General features: G+C 40.6%; 1 protein-coding gene across 1 annotated transcript in view; it reads left to right on the forward strand.

Moving 5' to 3' along the window:
• DNAH8 (dynein axonemal heavy chain 8) overlaps positions 1-16481 on the forward strand; it is a 325600-nt gene that overhangs the window by 117083 nt on the left and 192036 nt on the right. Inside the window, exons 37-43 of the mRNA XM_061398067.1 lie at positions 878-1041; positions 2158-2260; positions 3477-3581; positions 3937-4098; positions 7716-7940; positions 12301-12473; positions 14243-14421. Of these exons, the coding sequence (XP_061254051.1) occupies positions 878-1041; positions 2158-2260; positions 3477-3581; positions 3937-4098; positions 7716-7940; positions 12301-12473; positions 14243-14421 (1111 nt within the window). The remainder of the gene's footprint in view (positions 1-877; positions 1042-2157; positions 2261-3476; positions 3582-3936; positions 4099-7715; positions 7941-12300; positions 12474-14242; positions 14422-16481) is intronic.

The raw sequence follows: 16481 nt of genomic DNA on the forward strand, positions 1-16481 counted from the left end.
ATGGCATCTCTATGGGGCTTCCCTTGTGGCTCAGATGGTAAAGAATCCACCTGCAATGCAGGAGAACCAGATTCAATACCTGGGTTGGGAAGATCCCCTAGAGAAGGGAATGGCTCCCCACTCTAGTATTCTTGCCTGGAGAATTCCATGGGCAGGCTACAGTCCATGGGGTCGCAGATCTTTGTAGATTAAAAATCAAGGACAAAAGCATTTTGAAAGTAGCTGGTTTCCCTTTGTAACATTTTTAAAACAGAAATCTTTTCTTTTTTAATCAGAAAGTTATGTTTTTTATCAAAAATGCACTTAAAACTTTTGATAGAGGCAAGATTATGCCAATTTCTAAAGGCATTTTTGCAATCGAATGCAAGCTTAATATCATTCATAGTAAATAGTAAATTTTCATTTGCAAAAATGTAAATGAAGCTTTGTTTCAGATTTTTACTGTTTTCTCCTTCTCTTTTTCCTGGGGCACTATTAAGCTTTAATTATTCCAAAGACACTGAGATCAAATTATTTTCATGCTTCTTCAGTTTGCTCATCAAACCAAAACACCTGGGGTGCTGAAAGACTAGATTTGCGATTTAAGTTGATAGCACTGAAAATTAATCATGCGGCACTTTGAAAAATGTATTAAATGTAAGGAAATGAATTAGTCATAAACCCTATTGTGATAGGACAGCATTTCAATAAGCAGTTTTATGGCTTTGGGTGTCTGTTGTTCAGAGTTAATTCAGATGAAAAAAAAAATGCTCCTTTAAATTATGTAGCCTAAGATTAATAGGGTGACTTGAGGAACCATAGGACATGCCAGAGTGAAGACTTTGCTTCATTCAGTCATCCACATGCCAACTTTTACTGACTACAGGTTTGTCTTTAGGAAGCAAAACGTTTTCAGAATATTGACAAGTCATGGATAAAGATAATGCAGCGAGCTCACGAGAATCCCAATGTGATTAGTTGCTGTGTTGGAGATGAAACCATGGGGCAGCTTTTACCTCATTTACACGAACAATTAGAAGTATGTCAGAAGTCACTTACAGGGTAAGAGTTTAATTTTTTCATTGCCTAACATTTTATATGTGAGGTGTTTTATCCAAAATTAATAGAATTGACTGCATTTCTGGTTTGGTAGTGACGGTTGAAGTGGTGTTAGGAATTTAACATTTCACATAAATTTGATTTCTTTGCAAAAAAAGACACCTTCAAGTTAGGGTGGGTGAATTAAGGCATTGTATAAGTTTTGTAGGGCTGCTGTGACAAATTACCACAAACGGGATGGTTTAAGATGACAGAAACTTATTTTCTCAGTTCTGGAGACCGTAAGTCTAAAGTCAAGGTAGCAGCCCCTTCTGAAGGCTCTAGGGAGAATTTTCCTTTGCCTCGCCCAGGTTCTGGTGGCTCTGGGACTACCCTTGGCTTGTGGCTACGTAACTTCAGTCTCTGTCTTTATATGTCCTTCTCCTCTTCTTCCTGTGTGTCTCTTATGAGGATACTTGTCATTGGACTTAGGGCTCATCCGGATAATCCAAGATGAGCTCCTCTCGAGATATTTGACTTCAGTACATTTGCAAAGGCCTCTTTTCCAAATGAGACCGTATTCACGGATTCCAGGAAATAGGATGTGGACATGTCTTTTGGGGGCTACCAATCAACACACTGCAGGTGTGGAGTGGAGAGGTGCACTCAGAGAGCAAATAGCCAAACAAATTCACAGATAATTTTCTTCAAAGGCAGTTCTTTCTCAATTTCTTTTGAAATAGGGCGAAAATATACCCCGGTTTGTCCAAATTTTTGCCTTTGTCCTGACTGAATGGCTAGTTACCTCCGCCTCCCGCTTTCACTCTCAAAATATCCTGGTTTGGAGATAAATTATATGTTCACCTGGCATTTAAGCTTGAGGTTCACAGTACTCTTAGAAGGGTTGCAGGAGGGCTCTTGATGAGAAAGAATACTATAGACGATGCCTTGCTCTGAGTCACACTTTCTTATTTCCACTTACTTTCCCCAGTGCCATCTATGGTGGGGCAGAACTTTTCAAATGGGAAATGGCTATAAGTGTTTGCTACTATCTTATTGATATTAGTGATTGTGTCTTGGCTAAAACCCCAAAATTAGTAATTCAGAAAAAATTATTTGGTAATGTGACTTTATTTAAAGGTATTTGGAGAAGAAGCGATTACTATTTCCAAGATTCTTCTTTGTGTCTGATCCAGTTCTCTTGGAAATTCTTGGACAAGCCAGTGATTCCCATACCATCCAGGTGTGTCATCTAAATTTCTGTTACCTAAATCCTTTTTTTCCATAGCCTGTGTAATAAAAAATAAAAATGAAGTTAACATCTGAAAAGTACAGTCAGGAAAGAAGAGTGTTAAAAATGACATTGGTTATAAAATGCCTCATTTTCTTTGGATCTGGAGCCCATCAGCTGGAGGCAAGAGCCATCAATTATGCAACTCACCAGTTGGATGATCTTAGCCAGTTACTTAATTTTCCTGTGTCTCAGTTTTCTTGTCTGTAAAATCAGAATATTAATCATTTCCACCTCATAGGCTTGTCATAAGAATTAAGCAAGATAATGCATCAAAAGTACCTGACATAAAGTATGTGCTCACTAAATGTAACTCATTGTTATGAGTATTTAAATCTAAATATTCTTAGATCAGATAGGGATTGTGGTTTAAATGTGTCCCTTTTTTCCTGTCCAGAATGCTTCTCAAATGCTTTTAGCCATTTTGAAGGGCAGTAATTCCAGGGGGAAGAGAAAAACTACAGAGAACTGAGAGTGGAGGCACTGAAACCCCATCCCAGGACCATTTCTGGTTTGGGAAGCTGGGAAACAGCTAATAATACCTTCCTTGTTGGTTTCCAGGGAGTTGTGGGGATGAGAAAGGACAGGAAGGAAGTAGAAGCTGTGTAAGGCAGACACAGAGCCAAGAGAGAAGGACTGACCTGTCCCTGGGAGGGAAGGGGACAGGGACAGTGTGGTTCAGTCTCCAGTGGGAGGAAGATGGCAGTTACTGGTTCAACCTCCATAATGTAAGAGGATGGGCATCTGTAGGTCTTGGAGGAAACACTGTATATGGCTGGATTTAAAAAAGTGGGCTTCCAAGTCAGTCAAGGGTCAAAGAAGAGGTTGGTTTTTGGTTTTTTTTTTTTTTGAGACAGTGAAGTAAATTCTTAATCTTTTACAAATATTAAAAAAAAAAATAGCAAAGCTTTTAAGAAATGTCTCAATGGCTTTTGTGTTTGCATGCATGCTCAGTTGACCCATCGTGTCTGACTCTTTGCCATCCCATGGACTGTAGCCCGCTAGACTTCTCTGTCCATGGAATTATCCAGGCGAGAATACTGGAGTAGGTTGCCATTTCCTCTCCCAGGGGAATCTTCCCGACCCAGGGACTGAACCCATGTCTCCTGCAGCTTTTGTGTCTAACCTCATGTATGATGTGTTTGCTCTGTCTTGTGCTCTCTTATAGCCACATCTCCCTGCAGTGTCTGACAACATAAATGAGGTGACCTTTCATGCAAAAGACTACGATCGTATCATGGCTGTCATATCAAGAGAAGGAGAAAAAATCATTGTAATTTAACTTGATTAAAATTTTGTTAGGGTTTCTTTAAAATGTAGAATGCAGTTCTCTTATGAGAGAAAGGGAGGGAGTTGAGTCAGGTTCTAGTTCTGTAGTCTTTCCTGGCTTTGTTACAGACTAGTTTAGATAACTCATTTAATTTCTCTGGGATTCATTTTATCACCTATACAATGAAAGTTTTAGACCAAATGATCTTTATACTTCTTGCTACATTATTAATTTTACTCATGTTTTAAGTATTTTCTGTGAAATTGTTTGCTTTGTCTGGAGGTACTGTGATTTAGGACATTTGTAAAAATATCAAATTACTACCTATTTGTAACCTATTTGTAATATACTGTTTCAGTTGGATAGTCCTGTTATGGCCAAAGGTCCCGTGGAGATTTGGCTTCTGGACCTATTAAAAATGCAGATGTCGTCATTGCATAATATAATTCGATCCGCATTCTATCAAATCAGTGATTCAGGATTTCAGCTGTTACCTTTCCTCAATCACTTTCCGGCACAGGTGAGACTACATGACATTCAACGAGTAGAAATAAGGGGGACAGGTATTCAGGAGACAGTCAGCCTGACAGTGCGGAGCTGTTCTGTGTGTCTTAGTTGCTCAGTCACATTCAACTCTTTGTGACCCCCTGGACTGTAGCCCCCCAGGCTCCTCTGTCCATGGAATTCTCCAGGCAGGAATACTGGAGTGGGCTGCCATTCCCTTCTCCAAGGAAGCCGTTCTAGCTTTCAACAAGCTAGAGAGGCCCACCCTCACACTTGTCCTCTCCTCCACCACTCTAGTCCAACCCACCCCGTCCCCCAGAATAGGGTTTGCACTGCTCCCATCGTTGAGGATCTTCACGGAGACTAAAGGACTAATGAGAAATTTCATCTTGTACAAAAGACACCTGTCTATGTATAAAAACACCTATCTCTATCCATACGTAGATAAAGATAGATGCAGTTACAGATATGGACATATATAAAAGGAGTAACCATATCTTTTCCTGAAATGAAATCCATCTTGCCTTTTGTTTATTTTCCCTTCAAGTAGTTAAAAATTGGCATAATCTGGTGAAGTTCTTCTCATGAGCTAAGGTTTTAGAGAAAAGACATTGAAGAGGCTGGAGCAGGTGTTTTCGTGAAAAGCCCTCCTGCCCTTTGACTCTTAGAAGTGTGGTGTCATGTGCCAGGTGTTATTAAAACTGTATATGGCAAATGAAGAAGTAACAGTTTCATTACATTTTCAGCCAAGGTAAATGAAGAGTGATGATTTGTGATCTTGGTCAGAGACAGTGAGGGATCAATTCAGTTTAGTTCTGAATTGCTCAGTCGTGAGTCGCTCAGTTGTGTCTGACTCTTTGTGACCCCATGAAGCACAGCACGCCAGGCCTCCCTGTCCATCACCAACTCCCAGAGTCCACCCAAACCCATGTCCATTGAATCGGTGATGCCATCCAACCATCTCATCCTCTGTTGTCCCCTTCTCCTCCTGCCCTCAATCTTTCCCAGCATCAGGGTCTTTTCAAGTGAGTCAGCTCTTTGCATCAGGTGGCCAAAGTATTGGAGTTTTAGGTTCAGCATCAGTCCTTCCAATGAACACCCAGGACTGATCTCCTTTAGGATGGACTGGTTGGATCTCCTTGCAGTCCAAGGGACTCTCAAGAGTCTTCTCCAACACCACAGTTCAAAAGCATCAATTCTTCGGTGCTCAGCCTTCTTCACAGTCCAACTCTCACATCCATACATGACCACAGGAAAAACCATAGCCTTGACTAGACAGACCTTTGTCGACAAAGTAATGTCTCTGCTTTTTAACATGCTATCTAGGTTGGTCATAACTTTCCTTCCAAGGAGTAAGCGTCTTTTAATTTCATGACTAGAAGGCAAGAAAAATATAGGCGGGTTTAGCAAAACGCAGCTGCTCTTCCCATCCCAAGCCCCAAATCCTGAATTACTGCACACACAGTGGAGACAGCTGAAATGTTATGAAATTATTCAGATGACACAAGCACGAATACAGAGTCAATCTCCACTGAAGAGAATGCATTAATATTGTTTTGTGTTCTATAATATTCTTCGAAAGCTTTATTATTCTTATTAGCATTATTACCTTTGTGACAAAGCTTTATAAAATACTGTATTTGATAGCTAAGGAAAATAGCTCCTTAGGCTAAATCAACATAGTTTCCCTCCTGCAGGAAAGCGTGATTATAATTAGAAGGAGATATAGCATTACAGTTGGAAAAGCTGAAAAGCAAATTTAAAGTAGTGGTGAAGTTGGACAGGATATAATAGGAAAATTGACCAACTTTTAGGACTTTTGTATAATGTGTGTATGTATTTTTAGATAAAAGATTTTTAGATAAAAATCGTAACATTGTAGTAGGCAAATTTCAGTTGTATGGAAAAATTGCTTTAAAGAGTAATGGATATATATATTCATTTTCTGTATTTTCATTCAATATATACTTATTTAATATATTCATTAAATATATATATTACTCTCTTTAAATTGCATTTTAGAAAGCAGTTTTCCAGAATCAATTTTTCTGTTACTGTGTTAATTTTTTATCTGAAATTGTTTAAAATTTCACCTTTTTTCTCAAATGCATTTTGAAGATTTTGAACACAATGGATCCTTTTTGGAAAAGTTTGGAAACATTTGAAGAATATAAAAGTGAAAAGAAAATTTTCCCATATTTCCACCACCTGGAAATGATGACAGTATTTTAGTGTGTTCCTTTTCAGTATTTTTTAATGTGCTCATCATAAACACCAAATAATATTGATGAGAATTTTGTTTTTTATTTTTATTTCATTTTTTATTGTAATGAAACATCCTTCAGTTTTCACCATGACGTCCCCTGCCTTCTTAAACCTAGTGAGAAACATAATTTATAGTCAGTTTTTAAATCAGACAGCCTTGCACTGTCATTTCTGCCTTGTTTCCCTCTGCTTTGTGCAAAGAGAATCTGCTTGCTATCTGGAGCTTCCTGATAGCAACTATTTCCTTTCCACCCCAGGGCTTCGTTTACCTTCACCTGCAGACCCAAGATTGGCCACTGCTCTAGCAGGAAAATTATTGATGTTCCAGAGGAAGCAAGGATAAGGAGAGGGTTTTTTTTTTTTTTTTAGTTTATTTATTTTAATTGGAGGCTAATTACTTTACATATTGTATTGGTTTTGCCATACATCAACATGAATCCGCCACGGGTGTACACGTGTTCTCCATCCTGAACCCCCCTCCCACCTCCCTCCCCATACCATCCCTCTGGGTCATCCCAGTGCACCAGCCCCGAGCATCCTGTATCATGAATTCCTGCTTTACCTACACTGAACGCCATGCCTGTAGAATCCATACGCCACTTGCACACTTTCCTTCCTCTACCAGATGTGGAATTCCTCTTTGGTTCAAATGATCTTGGATATGTTGCCTGACTCTGGGGAAGAACAGAAGCTCCCAAAGGGACGGTTGTTGCAGACGAGGGGGTGAGGGGAGGGCAAGTTCTGACCGCTTTCATTTCCTTTCCTGGGGCGGAAATCGTAGGTAAGGTGAGCATCAACTTACAGTTTTCCTATGCCTTCTTCAGGAGACAAAGGACAAGCTTCCCCCTATCTGACTTTTTGTCTCTATCTCTGTCTCTTGTAGATTTATATGTAGAAAGAGAAGTAGATGTACATAAAAGATAAGGATATTAGAATGAGATTAAGGAAAGAGATAGACAGCATATCCTTTTTAGAAGATGCAAATAAACCTTTGGAAAACTCTGCTGAAGAAAAATACACAATAATATATTATTTCCATTTATTTTTTTTTAGAAAGGAAAGTCATTGTATGAAGGTATATGGGTCTCAAGCCCTCTATAGAAAAATTCCCCAAGCATCTTCCATTAATGCATATATAATTGCATAAATTGTAGCAGTTGTTTAAATTATTATCCATCCACATTGAAATAAATAATCAATTGTTTGAACTTTCAGTGATTTTCCCCTTTGAGAGTGAAGAAATGCATGTCCCTTTTTTAGTTTAAAATCAACAAGACTGTCCACCTCAGTGTGAATAAGTGACCACTAGATTTTATTGCAGGTGTGCTTTAAATATTTGGTAAACTTATTTGTCTGCTGGATTTCTAGGTTGGGCTTCTGGGAATTCAGATGTTGTGGACACATGATTCAGAAGAGGCTTTAAATAATGCAAAAGATGACAGGAAAATCATGCAAGTGACAAACCAGAAATTTTTGGATATTCTAAATACTCTCATTAGTCAGACAACACATGACCTGAGCAAGTTTGACAGAGTGAAATTTGAGACTCTAATTACCATCCATGTGCATCAGAGAGATATTTTTGATGACTTGGTAAAGTATTTTTTTTCTTAATTTAAAGTAATCTAGTGTATTAATTAAAAGTTAGTGCTTCTAATAATTAACAGTTAAGTATTATACATACTTCGTAGCTTATATGAATCTTGCATCTGTTTGGTCCTTTCTCACAACCAGCTTTGCCTATACAGTGTCTACAAACATATACTGATATATTTGGTAGTTTTAACAGTCATGTATGTGTATTCAGTTTTGACATTCTGAAAGTCTGGAATCAACTGATGTAATTTGAACTGTTTCTTTAAGCCAATAACCAGGGATATGATATAATTTAGGTGGGCTTGGTTGTGAGTTATGGCAATGTTAGTTCATGACTTGGCCCCTGCGCTCAGAGGGCAAGAAGAATCTGAAGAAAGAGGCATGCCACTCCAGATTGGTAGTTAGCAATATTAGTGAGGAAATTTACTGAATACTTAATGAGGCTTGGGCAGCCTCTAGAGGACTAAATCTCTGCATTTGTCTGCCAGAATTTTTAAAATAATTTTCTTGAAATATAGTTGATTTACAGTGTTGTGTTAGTTTCTGCTGTACAGCAAAGTGAATGAGTTATACATATCCACATCCCTCCCCTTTTTTAGATTCTTACCCCATTACAGTGTATTGAGTAGAGTTTCCTGTGCTATTCAGTAGGTCTTTATTAGTTACCTATTTTGTATATAATAGTGTGTATATACGGAGAAGGCAATGGCACCCCACTCCAGTACTCTTGCCTGGAAAATCCATGGACAGAGGAGCCTGGTAGGCTGCAGTCCATGGAGTTGCTAGGAGTCGGACACGACTGAGTGACTTCACTTTCACTTTTCACTTTCATGCATTGGAGAAGGAAATGGCAACCCACTCCAGTGTTCTTGCCTGGAAAATCCCAGGGACGGGGAAGCCTGGTGGGCTGCTGTCTCTGGGGTCGCACAGAGTCGGACACGACTGAAGCGACTTAGCAGCAGCAGCAGCAGTGTGTATATGTCTATCCTGATCTCCCAATTTATCCCTCCCCACTTACCCCCTGGTAGGTTTGTTTTCTATATCTGTAACTCGATTTCATTGTCTGCCAGAACCTTATAAGTTTGTATGGAGGCCTTAACTACCTCCTATACCATCCAGATGGTCTCAATGGCATGTTCCTCTCTCAAGGGTGCGTCCATGAAAATAGTTCCCACTATGGGAACAGTAGGCAGAATGCCTATTCCAGGGACAGAGAAGGGGGTGAGGGTCCATCCAGCTCATGGGTCCACCTGAAGCCATGTCTTCTAGATTAGCTCCTCCAACAGATGAGCCAGTTTTGAAAAAAGTGTAGATTGAGTAGAACCAAGTTTCAGGGCACTCCTATGGCTGTTCAGGTGATCGTGTCCGACAAGTCTTCATGGGCTTGATCTGGGCAAGGTTCTGCAGAGTGGGAGTAGAAAGGATATTTGAATTCCCTTTGGAAACAGGACCCTAACAAGTGGTCTTGAGCAGTAGTTGTCTATTATGGGATAGGAGGCCCAGGTAGTTTTGATATTCCATCATTTTGACTAGCTTCATTTTTGACTACCATTGCATTATTCTGTTTAACTTTTTAAAAAAAATTCTGAACATGCTGCTCTACTTTATTTCTTAAATTTTTTTTATTCATTTCTTGGCTGAGCTGGGTCTTTGCTGGGGTGCGTGGGCTCTTCATTGCTGTGAGCGGGCTTTCTCTAGTGGTGGCAAGTGAGGACTACTCTCCGGTGGAGGTGCACTGGCGTCTCATTATGGTGACTTCTCTTGTACGGGGAATGGGCTCTAGGCTCACGGGCTTCAGTTGCTGTGGCTCTCAGGCTTAGTTGCCCCACGGCATGTGGGATCTTAGTTCCCAGACCAGGGCTTGAACCCGTGTCCCCTGCACTGGCAGGCAGATTCTTAACCACTAGACCACCAGGGAAGTCCCTGACTTGATCTGTCTTTAAGGTATCTTTTTCCTTCATCAGAGACCCACAGTTCATGCAACTTGGGGCCCATTTTTTGGAGACTATGATTCCCAGGCTATCTGTTTCCAACTTGTATCAAAAGTTCTGATCAGATAAGTTGTATTTACTGAAGATTGAAGGGCATGGAATCCATTTTATTCCCCTGTAGTCTAGATCCTTCTTTCTCAAAGTATGTATGACAACCGGTTGTGCTGGCCTCATCTAGGAGCTTGTTTGAAAAGCAGAATCTTCAGCCTCCCCACCATACCCCTCTGCAGACCTACTGAATCATCCTCTGTATTTCAGGACAACTTCCAGGTGATTCATAAGCATATTAAAGCTCAAGAAATACTGCTCTAGAATTTCTCTGGTTCATGCTAATCATCAAAGAGCCACATACTTAGACTGTATTGCTTTGGCCTTCTACAGATTTGCTTAATTGCCATTACCATTATACTTTGGTTTTCCTTGAAATCCACTTCAAGAAGAAGTCATTTGGAATCCATTACTATACCTGCTATGAATGTAATTGAGAATATTTGTACATTTCTCACTGTCTCTTAAAGTTGAGGTCTCATGGAAGAACCTTCTTTTTAAAATAAAAATGCTGAGCATAGCTTTACTTTCCTTACAGAATGGTTTTTTTTTTTTTAAAGAAACTATACACATAGTTAAAACTATGAAGCTGTTTTTCTTTTTATCTCAATTGCTAGTGAACTCATGCTCAGTTTGCATTCCAAGTAAAATAGTATCTTGTAGCCCACATATATGCATTTTATTTCTCCATGTATAATGCTTAGAACATAATGTATTTTGATATACAGTAACAACTCAATAAATATCCGCTATTCTTCTTTATACTTTCCTCCTCGACCCCCTCTTTATTTTTAAAAGTGTACTTATTTTTATTTATTTTTGGCTGTGCTGGTTCTTTGTTGCTACGTGCAGGCTTTCTCTAGTTGCGGCGAATGCTGCTCTCTAGCTGTGGTACATGGGCTTCTCATTGTGGTGGCTTCTGTTGTTGCAGCGGATGGACTCTAGGGCATGCAGGCTCAGACTTGGGGCGCATGGGCTTAGTTGCCTCATGGCATGTAGGATCTTAGTTCCTGGACCAGGGATCGAACTTGTGTCCCCTGCCTGTCCCCGGCAGGCAGATTCTTAACTATTTGACAACCAGGCAAGCCCCAGTCTATCCCCTCTTTACCATCCAATAGGACTGTTGCAAGCAGCTAGCTGACTACATCTCCATGGCTGAGGGTCCTGTGCTAGAGAACAGAGTCCCTGCGGGTGGCACTGGACTGTTACCTGAAAGTAGTCCTTTTAAGGTGGTGAATACAAACTATTCTTTAGAAGGGAAGATAGAATTCTTAACTGGAGGGGGGAGCCAGATCATAGACAATGAAACAATAGCAAAAATTAAATAGCATGAAGACTTCATGAGATGGAGAACTGAGCATTGTATAGTTGCCGGAGTCTATTTTTCAGTGTCAACTGAATGACCTGGAATTGGGCCCCTGGGTGGAGAAGCAGTGAAAGGGACCACTTGCCACTTATATTGATTCCCCTGAGTGGGCAGGACTGGGGTTTCTCCAGGTTTGCTGACGGAAAGTCATTAGGCACCGTAGAACGTGTTGTGGTGGGATGTTGCTCCTGAACGTGCTCGTCAGGTTTCTGTCTCTTGCATCCATGGTGGTGGGAGCCTCTTGGCCTCCCGTGGGTATAAGCCTCTTGGCCCATGGGTGTAAGCTGATGGCTGGGCAGATTGATTGGTTTGGCCACAGTGCTGGTACAAGAAGGCATGTGTGCATACAGGGCCATGCCTCTCCCACTGCCGTGAGGACAGTGCCCAACCCCTTTCCTCTGCCCTGTGAAGCCTCAGCTCTTATTCTTTCTCCAGAGTCCTGGACACCTCAGCAGTACTGAACTTCCTTCAGTTTCTTGAACACACCAGCCACATTTTCTGGGTCTTTGTCTAGAATATTTTGCCTTCTCATGCCTCTATCGCCCCTTCTGTTTTATTTCCTCAGCTAATTCCTACTGTTTTTGCGGGGTTTAGTTTAGATGTTTCTTTCTCTGAGTATCTCCCTCAGACCTAGACTAGGGGAGGTCTTCTTGCTACATCATTTCATGACCTTGGGTTTCTTTCCCTACTTTATTGCATTTGCTTGTTTATCTGATTTGTCTTTTGCCCTGACTTGTCATCTTCAGAAGGCAGGAACTGTGTCTGTCTTTGTTTACCCAGCACAGCACTCCAAGGAAAGACTCATCAAATATTCATTCCAAGGAAAGACTCAGTAAATATATATTCAATGACAAGAATCAACTAATGAATGAGTGAATAAAAATTGCCTATATGCTACATTTTATGCTGTCGCAATTCAGTATGTAATCTCTTTGTATTTCATGTTTTTAAGGTAAAAATGCATATCAGATCTGTTACTGATTTTGAATGGCTAAAACAGAGTAGATTTTACTTTAAGGAAGATTTGGATCAAACAGTGGTGTCTATTACAGATGTTGACTTTATTTACCAGAATGAATTTCTGGGATGCACTGATCGTCTTGTTATCACCCCGTTAACAGATCGGTAGGAAACTCATTTTTGTTATTCCATTCTTGTAATTAAATCATGTACTTACAATTGTCTTAAATTTGCATTTGAAATGTTAACAAAAGCATATTGCTGTCGTGTCAGCTCTGGGCTAGCTCATCAAAGTTTAACAATGAAATAACTATCATTATTTCAAAGTACCTATAGGTTAAATTTTTATGAAATAGAAAAAAATAAAACAATAAAAGGATGCTTGAATGTTGACTATGAGAAGTTTAGTAATGAAGTTGAAAAAAAAAAAAAAGGAAAGAAAAAAGCCGTTGAGTAATGAAGTTGAGATTACAGGATGGACAAATGTCTCTAGAGCCTTAAAGAGGGTCATTAGAATGGCAAAGAAGGAAGGTACACTTGGAAACGGTGTCTTCTGGTTTTTCATATGTGGAAGTTCATTCCTGAAGTGATGTTTCTTGGCCAGGTCTGAGTGAATAATCAGTTAATGGCACATCCCCTCGCCATTCTTTCTAGTACATGACACTAGACAAGTCCAGGGTCTTTGCCATTCTTACATGTCCTGCAAATACCTGGTTCTGTATGCCATGTGTAGGAGACAGTAAATGTTTGTAGAATCGACTTAAACTGGGTCATAGAACAGCTAATTCTGCTGTTATTTTTAAATAGAGCTGATACCAGGTAAAATTATGATACAGCAAAATTATGTCTTCAGCGTCTTCTAGACTCATCCAACCTCCCTTTATATGTCCGGTTCCATCACAGTTTAAATTTTTCAGGCTGTTTTCCCTTCGACTGATGTTTATGTATAAAGCTTCATGTCACATGAAGCTTTACTAAGTTTGCTTAGATCTGAAACAAATGTAACTGAAGCTGCATTATGGATACCAGGGGGTTCATTACAGTGTTCTGTACATGTGTCTAAGTGAGTGAAACACTTCACAGTAACATGGTTTCCCGGCAGTGGTGTGCTGGCGGAGCTGGCTTGTACTAGTCTGCAAGAGCCAACGTCATGCTCTTCTTCCCAGTTTTGTGCTATCACATTGCCAGCGTTGCCACTGGCCACGATGGACGTATTTATGCCACAGAAATCAGCAGATGTAAAAAATTAGATTTGGAATTTCCTGGTGGTCCAGTAGTAGGACTCAGCGCCTCCACTGCAGAGGACACAGGTTCTATCCTTGCTTGGGGAACTGAGACCCTGCATGCCATGTGGCGAGGCCAAAAAACAGAAATCAGCTTTATTTTATTTTTCCTAGAGGGCTCATTGTTAAACATCTGCCAGCACACCACCACTTACTTGATTCTCTGACTTCAGATTTCTCCTGACCACAGTGCAAGGAAAGCCTGCAGGTTTTATGTCAGGGTTGCACACCTTTGCAAACCCTGTATTACTTCTAATGAATACCAGCTACTCCAGCCTTGTTTGGTTGCCCATCTCTTATGAGAAAGCATTAGTAGCTCAGTCATGTCCGACTCTTTGTCATCCAATGGACTGTAGCCTGCTAGGCTCCTCTGCCCAAGGCATTTTCCAGGCAAGAATACTGGAGTGGGTTGCCGTTCCCCTCTCCAGGGGATCTTCCTGACCCAGGGATCGAACCTGCATCTCTTATGACTCTGGCATTGACAGGCCGGTTCTTTACCACTAGCACCACCGGGGAAGCCCCTCTAATGGGGGTGGCTCAAACTCTAAAACGAACGGTCTCATTTCAATCACATCAGACTTCTGCTTGTGCTTCGCTTCACTGTAACGCGTGTTAGCTCACATCCACGCTTTGTCTGCTTCACGTTTGCAGGTGCTACATCACTTTGGCACAGGCTTTGGGAATGAACATGGGAGGGGCTCCAGCAGGACCTGCGGGCACTGGCAAAACCGAAACGACGAAAGACATGGGAAGATGTTTGGGGAAATATGTGGTCGTGTTTAATTGCTCAGATCAAATGGATTTCAGAGGGCTAGGAAGGATTTTTAAAGGCAAGTGTCAAACACTGTTGTGTTATTTTTGGTGGATTTATTTTTATTGCATTTAAATGGTATTTTCTGATAGAAGTCTAAAGTGATAGTGTCCCACATAAGCAAAATTAATGTAGATTGATGCATATGATATTGCCATTTTTCTGGGCCAAAAATGGCTGGGTATCATCAATTAAATATCATTCAATACTACTTCTGGCATTACAGTCCATGAGTTGAATGTGTATTAGATTATGAAAACAGAATCAATTTAATACTGCCTGAAACAATGGTGGAGGAGATAAGATCAGGATAGCAAACTGATGACATATGTGACTTCCTTTATCGCATTAAATCCCACTGAAATAAAGATTTTTATTATTTATTTATTTTTGGCTGCACTGTGAAGCTTATGGGATTTTAGTTCCCTGACCAGTGATCAAACCCGGGCCCTTGGCAGTAAGAGCACAGAATCCTAACCACTGGACCACCAGGGAATTACTGAAATATTTTTTTAAAAGGATGGTAACACTGGAACACAAGAAGGGAGAGGGGTACTGGCAGATGGGAAATATTGATAAAATCTGGAAAGATAGATGGCAGATGGTTTCAGATGGACAAAGAAAAAAGATTAGGGAGCATTTCAGTCTTAGAACTCAGGCCTTGTTGGTCTTCTCTGGTGGTCTCATGCAGACCCACACTTTTGTTGTTATTCGGTCACCAAGTCATGTCTGAATGTTTGCAACCCCATGGACTGCAGTGCCCCAGGCTTCCCTGTCCTTCACTATCTCCCAGAGTTTGCTCAAACTCATGTCCATTGAGTCAGTGATGCTATCTAACCATCTCATCTTCTGTTGCTCCCTTCTCCTCCTGCCCTCAATCTTTCCCAGCATCAGGGTCTTTTCCAAAGAGTCTGCTCTCCACATCAGGTGGCCAAAGTATTGGAGCTCCAGCTTAAGTATCAACCCTTCCAATGAATATTCAGGGTTGATTTCCTTTAGAATTGACTGGTTTGCTCTCCTTGTAGTTCAAGGGACTCTCAGGAGTCTTCTCCAGCATGACAATTTGAAAGCATCACTTCTCTATCATCCAGCCTTCTTTGTCCAACTCACATCTGTACATGACTACTGGAAAAACCATAGCTTTGACTATATAAACTTTTGTCAACAAAATGATGTCTCTGCTTTTTAATACGTTGTCTAGGTTTGTCATGGTTTTCCTTCCAAGAAGCAAGTGTCTTTTAACTTCATGGCTGCAGTCACCATCTGCAGTGATTTTGGAGCCCAAGAAAATAAAGTCTGTCACTGTTTCCATTGTCTCCCCATCTATTTGCCATGAAGTGATGGGATGGGATGCCATGATGTTAGTTTTTTGAATGTTGAGTTTTAAGTCAGCTTTTTCACTCTCCTCTTTCACCCTCATAAGAGGCTCTTTAGTTCCTTTTCACTTTCTACCAGTAGAGTGGTATCATCTGTATATCTAGGGTCATTGATATTTCTCCCAGCAATAAACGTTAAATGCTATCTAAATGATCAAATTTACATCTTATCTTGGACTTCCCCTTGAAACTCTGAATTCACATAATACAACTGATACCTGCTCCTTGACATTGCCCCTTAAATATCTAACAGGTCCAGAGTCACTGAATCCCAAACCAAACTTCCGATCCCCCCTCCCCATCTCGACTTCTTCTTCAGCCTTCCTTGACACACTAAATACCCACTCTATTCTTCCAGATACTTAAACAGAAATCTTTGACTTATCCTTTTCACCTCTCTTTCTCTCATGCTCATGTCCAACTGTCAGCAAACACTATTAGCTCTACTTTCAGAACACATCCAGCACCAGGCGCCTTTTATTACCCCGCTGCTGTCATCCTGGTTCAAGCCAATCATTATCTCTCGCCTATGCTGCTCCAATAAGCTTCCTAATTGGTCTCCCTGAGTTTACCCCTGTGCTCTCCATTCTAATCTCAAATCTAGAGCCTTCTAATTGTAAGTCAGGTCACGACACTCTTCTACTGAAAGCCGGGCCCTGGCTTCGCTCACAATAAGAGCCGAAATCCTTAACGCTGGTCCTCG

Source organism: Bos javanicus, chromosome 23 (genome assembly GCF_032452875.1).
Source record: "Bos javanicus breed banteng chromosome 23, ARS-OSU_banteng_1.0, whole genome shotgun sequence".
NCBI classification, from domain to species: Eukaryota; Metazoa; Chordata; class Mammalia; order Artiodactyla; family Bovidae; genus Bos; species Bos javanicus.